A 6,000-nucleotide genomic window follows, 5' to 3' on the forward strand; every position below is an offset into this window, starting at 1 on the left:
GGAACCCACTATATTAGTCAAAGCGGAGATTCGAGGCAAAGAGCAGCTCCCGCTCTGGCAGACTCGATGCAACTATGTATGACATGGTCACCTATTCATTTGAATGGACACAGTGTAATAATCATTGCAGGGGAACTGCCCTGAATTTCATATGGTATTAGCAGATACAGGGTTTTCAGTAGCCAGACTCACACCAAGCTAGTCACCAGGCCGCTTGTTTTGGAGAAGGGGTTCTCCAATTGAAACAGCCCCATTACTGTGCATGTTAAATCAATGAAGGCTGGCTAATCTATTTTACCTGGCATAAGACATTGGGCACGGGTCCAGCAGCCCCATAGGCATTAGATTGTTAGACATTAGATTGTTGATCTAATGTCTACGGGTAGCATCTGCCATATAAATGTCATATTTCTGCATCCCATGTCTCCCATTTGTGTCTTTTATGTCACTATAGATAATATTATCCTATTTCCCGAGATATTGTATTGCAATAATATCTGGCATTGTCGCTGTGGCAAAATGTGTCTTATGGCAGTGCTCCTTACTGTGAAGGTATCAATGAAAATACTTGTGTAATGTAGATATTCTGTATGATTCTGTATAATATAAGCCAGAATTTTATTATTCAGTACTGCTGGTACCTCATTGTTGTAATGTATCGAAGTCATGCAAATTTCAGTCAGTGCCCATATATAAATATGATTACCCAATACACCGACATCAGAGCTCAACATGAATTTAAGGATTCCCTTAAATCATATTATGCCCTGTAGCCCCTTTAATATTTTGAACAGTTAAAGAAGGTATTACTATCTTTTGAGATCCCTTTTTGGCACTCAGACCCTATGAACCACCATTCAAGCCTTCTTTATGGAATCTCTCCTGCTCTTACGAGGCCCGAACTGTGTCAGAAGTCCTCATTAGATTTACTGGTGAAATGTTAATACTTTGGAGATGAATGGCGAATTAAGATATTTTAGGCTATGACCAGTGTACCCTACACATGCTCGATCATATTGAGATCTGGGGAATTTGGAAGCCAAGTCAACTCCTTGAACTCTTAGGCCCCATGCACACGAACGTGCTTTTGTGGCCGCAATTCCCCCGAAAATCCACGGGAGAATTGCGGCCCCATTCATTCCAAGGGGGCCATGCACACGACCGTGGTTTTCATGGTCCATGCATGGCCCCAGAGCCCGGACCGCAGAAAGAACGGGCAAACCTTATTACGGCCGTGTCTGGGCTCATTGAAAATAATGGCCGCGGCCATGTGCACAGCCCGCAATTTGCGGGCGGCTCGCGGCTATCACTCCGCGCCCGGTCGACCCGGAAATCACGGCTGTGCACATGGCTACGGTCGTGTGCATGAGGCCTTAGTCATGTTCCGCAAACCATTCCTAAACAACTTTTGCAGTGTTTCCACATCAACCAGAAAAAATATGCATTCAAGACTGCACCTCACAAATAATGAAAACATCTTTAACCCTTTCCCGACATTTGACGTATGGCTACGTCATAGCCGGGTAGGGGATGTTACAGCCGACACTTCGCAGTAATGAGCGCGATCCCGCTCAATAGCGACCGCTGCATTTAAATCGTTAGAAAGTGGGGGGCGACCCCCTCTATCAGCTCATCGCGCCCCTTGCAATGCCATCTTTGTGCTCTTATTAAGCCGTGCCTCCAGCAGGGCTTAATAGAAGCCTGTCAGAAAGACGATATACTGCAATACCTTAGTATTGTAGTATATAGTGCAAGCGATCCAACTTGGATTGCTGGTTGAATTCCCCTAGTGGGACTAATAAAAAAGGTAAAAATTAGTACAATAAAGTTTTTTAATGTAAAAACAAATAAAAAATTAAAAGTTAAAAAAAATCCTTTTCCCATTTTCCCCCTAGAGCATTGTAAAAAAAAAAAAAAATAATTAACATAATTGGTATCACCGCGTCCGTAAAAGTCTGAACTATTACAATATATAATTATGTAACCCGCACGGTGAACGCCGTAAAAAACAAAAATGTAAACGCCAGAATCCCTATTTTTTGTCACCTAATCTTCCACAAAAAATGGAATAAAAAGTGATCAAAACTTTGCATGTACACCAAAATGATATCATTAAAATCTACAGCTTATCCCGCAAAAAATAAGCCCTCATATCACTTAATCGACAGAAAAATAAAAAACTTATGGCTCTCAGAATTTGGCGACACAAAATTAATTTTATTTTTGACACTTAGTTTGTTCCTTGTAAAATTTGTAAAACATAGAAAAAAACGATATATATATTTGGTATCGCCATAATGGTAATGACCCATAGAATAAAGTTAACCGTTGTTTTAATTGCACAGTGAATTCCGTAAAAACTAAGAGCAAAAAACAATGGAGGAATATTTGTTTTTTTCGTTTTCTACCCCACAAATAGTTTTTTTCCCATTTCCTAGTACATTATATGGCACAATACATGGCGCTACGAAAAACTCGTCCTGCAAAAATCAAGCCCTCATAGAACTATATCGACTGAAAAATAAAGACGATATGGCTTTTGGAAGGTGTGGAGGAAAAAACTTAAATGCAAATCTGAAAGTTGTTTACGATGGAAAGGGGTTAATAAATCCCAATGCAAAATACAGACATAGATTAAAAACAATTAAAACTGCACAAACATGTGCCCAAACTATCTAACAATAGGGTTAGGGAGCATATTACACATGAAGACATAGCAAGAGTCCCACCATAGAGTACTTCACACAAAGAACACGTGTCTGTGATAATAAACAAATAATAATAATGAATAAGGATACTGCAGATAAATAAACTAGATGAATATGCCAACAAAAGCTAGATGACTCGGCAGCCAAATGAAATGACAAGATGCTATCACAGGATGTTACCGTATGAATAAAGTGTCGAGTGGAGAAAAATTTAGACTGCAGAATCCAGAAAATCCAAATATGGCAGAAGAAGGATTGAAAAAAATCCCAAACCCACACATTCAAGACCCTATGACTCCATGTGGATAGATGAGCCCGGTGTGACAGGGAGCATTATCCTGATGAAAGAGGCCACTACCATTAGGGTATAACGTTGCCATGAAGGGGTGTACTTGGTCTGCAACAATGTTTAGGTAGCTGCTACATGTCAAAGTAACATCGTTATGAACGCCAAAACCCAAGGTGTAAAAGAAAACGTGATTCACCAGACAAGGTCACCTTCTTCCATTCCTTTATGGTCCAGTTCTGATGCTTATGTACCCATTCTATGCACTTTCAGAGGTGGACAGGAGTCAGCATGGGCACTCTGACCGATCTGCGGCTAAATAGTTAAGTAGTTAATAAGGTTGAAAAAAGGCATATGTCCATCAAGTTCAACCAAGAGATGGGAAAAAGGGAAGGCTATGCATACCCAAACGCAGCAAGCTGTGATGCCCTGTGTGTTCTGACACCTTCCTAGAATAGCCAGTATTAACTTGCAATTTGCACCACGGTAACTCTTCTGTGGGATTGGACTACACGGGCTCGCTTTTGCTCCCCCATGCCATCAAGGAGCCTTGGACGACAATGATCCTGTTGCTGGTTCACCAGCTGTCCTTCCTTGGACCACTTTTGGTAGGTACTAACCACTGCCTACTGGGAACACCCCACTAGACCGGCTGTTCTGAAGATATAGCCATCACAATTTGGCCCTTGTCAAAGTTGCTCAGATTCTTACGCTTGCCCTATCAGTAGTTTTAATGTTATGGCTGAACAATGTAGATGATGATGATGATAGATAGATAGATAGATAGATAGATAGATAGATAGATAGATAGATAGATAGATAGATAGATAGATAGATAGATAGATAGATAGATAGATAGATAGATAGATAGATAGACTATATTCTACTACACTGATCTCTAGGTGCTATAGGGACACACTATGTACATTGATATCAATGCACATAGCAAGCACCGTTAATATTATTTTCCAAACATACACTGTAATATTTCTTAGTGAAAAAGAAAACATAACTTATCTGACTATATGTGAACGTGTAGTGTATAGATGTTATTCATGCAATTTGTCTGATAATGGGAATTGTCTATGCAGCAAGTTCATTTGAAAAGCAAATCACATTTTCTGTTCACACTTGCATTTTCGGCTTTCGTCAGGTGTTCTGTCTTTTTTGTCGGCAAGAATAGCGCAGCCTGTAGCCCTATCCTTGGCGTCAAAAACACCAGAACCACAAAAGAAACTTGAAAAACCCATTAGAAGTCAGTGAGATAAATTGTGACTCGTTAATATCTGTTCAATAAGGGATCTGCCCTGGTCGTCATGATGAACTGAAGACATGACACTAGTGTGAAGAGAGTCAATAGACTATTTTTCCCATTTATTTATTTTTGTTTTTTTAATTTTCTTTCTCTGTTAAATAATGTTTTCATTAAATGCTAAATAAATCCATATGAATCAATTTGAAGATTAATTATTCTGGGTCACAGAATCTACCTAACATAAATTATCTACCCGAACATACATTATTATAAACAAGGGAATTGTCTATTATTATTAGTAAACCCAATGGACGCTATTACTTATTCTGTCATCACACATGAGAAATGGCATCAATATCTTGGTTCAAGGTGTGTCTTACCTAAAGTAGTTGCTGGCAGCCGCTAATACGACGCGGTGGCATGAGAACACGCTATTGCCAACACACAACACTACATCTGTCAATGACTTCTCCAGCCTGAGGTTTTCTAGCCCATTCTGAAGAGACAATGTAAATCCGGTGTCATCAAATCTTCGGACATCTCCACTCGATTTTTCAATGAGTTCCCCCAATTCTTTAGGACATTCTCCGTTGTGTGAAATGATAAAGCCATCAGAACTGTTTTCCACTGATTCTCCCATAATAGTGACCTGTAAGTTCTCAGAGTGTCTACTTCTGTGCTGCTGATGCAGTTAGGTCACACTTAGCAAGTGAAGCGGATTTCCTGCCCATGACTCTAAACTTATCTAAAACTGTCACACACAAAACAGGAAATCTTAAACTTTCTCAGTTGACAGACAAAATAGATTAATCGTATTGGTTAAGGCCTCTTGTGCAGGAGTACAAAGCACATTGTGGCCATATAACATGCATAGGAAATAATCCAGCCAGTCGCTGTAATGAAGAATACACAAATACAATTAAGAAAATTATTTACTAATGTTGCTTTAGATTCAGCGCAGTCACTAAATCCAAATAAACATATAAGAACCAGTATGTTACTAAACTCTCTGCAGTCCAGCGCCACAATCCCAAACTCTGCCAATGGCTTCCTGCTACTCCTGTGCTCTGGGCTGCTCTCCATCACACCATCCAGATCTCCCTTCCTGGCTGTGTCTGCTTGCTATGATCAATTGCTCTTCGGATTTACATCTGGTACCCCCCTATTGAACACTCTGCTTTCAACATTGGCTTCATCTTCTGACTTCATATGCATTATTCCTGGTACTTCTGTCCAACTTAAACTGCCTTACCGGCATTGACCTTGGCTATCCTGACCACTTGCCACCCATCAGTGACTACCTCAAGTACTCACCCATTACATGTATCTATTTTTGTCAATGATTTGCTTTGCACTGCTTTACACAGTACAAGTGTGCTCACTGGGCTATTTAGGGCTGCAGTGAATGTAGTCCAGTATCAGAGCCTGGGCATCCACACAAGGATAGTGTGGAAAGCCTGATCCAAGGAACACTGTACTCATGGTTTACCGTAGGTAAGGAAACCCGCTGTTTAGTGCCCAGACACGCAAGGTGTTTGTATGCTGCAAGTTTTGCATGATGTATAATAAAGCCAAGTGTTGACTTTAACCCCTTGCCGCACCAGGACGCACCAGTACGTCCTGTATTGCAGTGCTTTAAGGCACTGAGACGTACTCGTGCGTCCTGGCTAACAACTGTCAACCTGTCAAAGGACAAGATGATAGAACTGTGCCATGAACTGTTTATGACAGTTGATCGGCACAGTAAGATG

General features: G+C 40.5%; 1 protein-coding gene across 1 annotated transcript in view; it reads right to left on the minus strand.

Annotated features, from left to right (window-relative positions):
• Window positions 1-4,889, minus strand: part of KLHL6 (kelch like family member 6) — a 67,320-nt gene extending 62,431 nt beyond the window's left edge. The window contains exon 1 of the mRNA XM_075863954.1: window positions 4,630-4,889. Coding sequence (XP_075720069.1) covers window positions 4,630-4,889 — 260 coding nt within the window. The remainder of the gene's footprint in view (window positions 1-4,629) is intronic.
• Window positions 4,890-6,000: the final 1,111 nt, after the last annotated feature.

This window comes from Rhinoderma darwinii, chromosome 4 (assembly GCF_050947455.1).
Source record: "Rhinoderma darwinii isolate aRhiDar2 chromosome 4, aRhiDar2.hap1, whole genome shotgun sequence".
Taxonomy (NCBI): domain Eukaryota; kingdom Metazoa; phylum Chordata; class Amphibia; order Anura; family Rhinodermatidae; genus Rhinoderma; species Rhinoderma darwinii.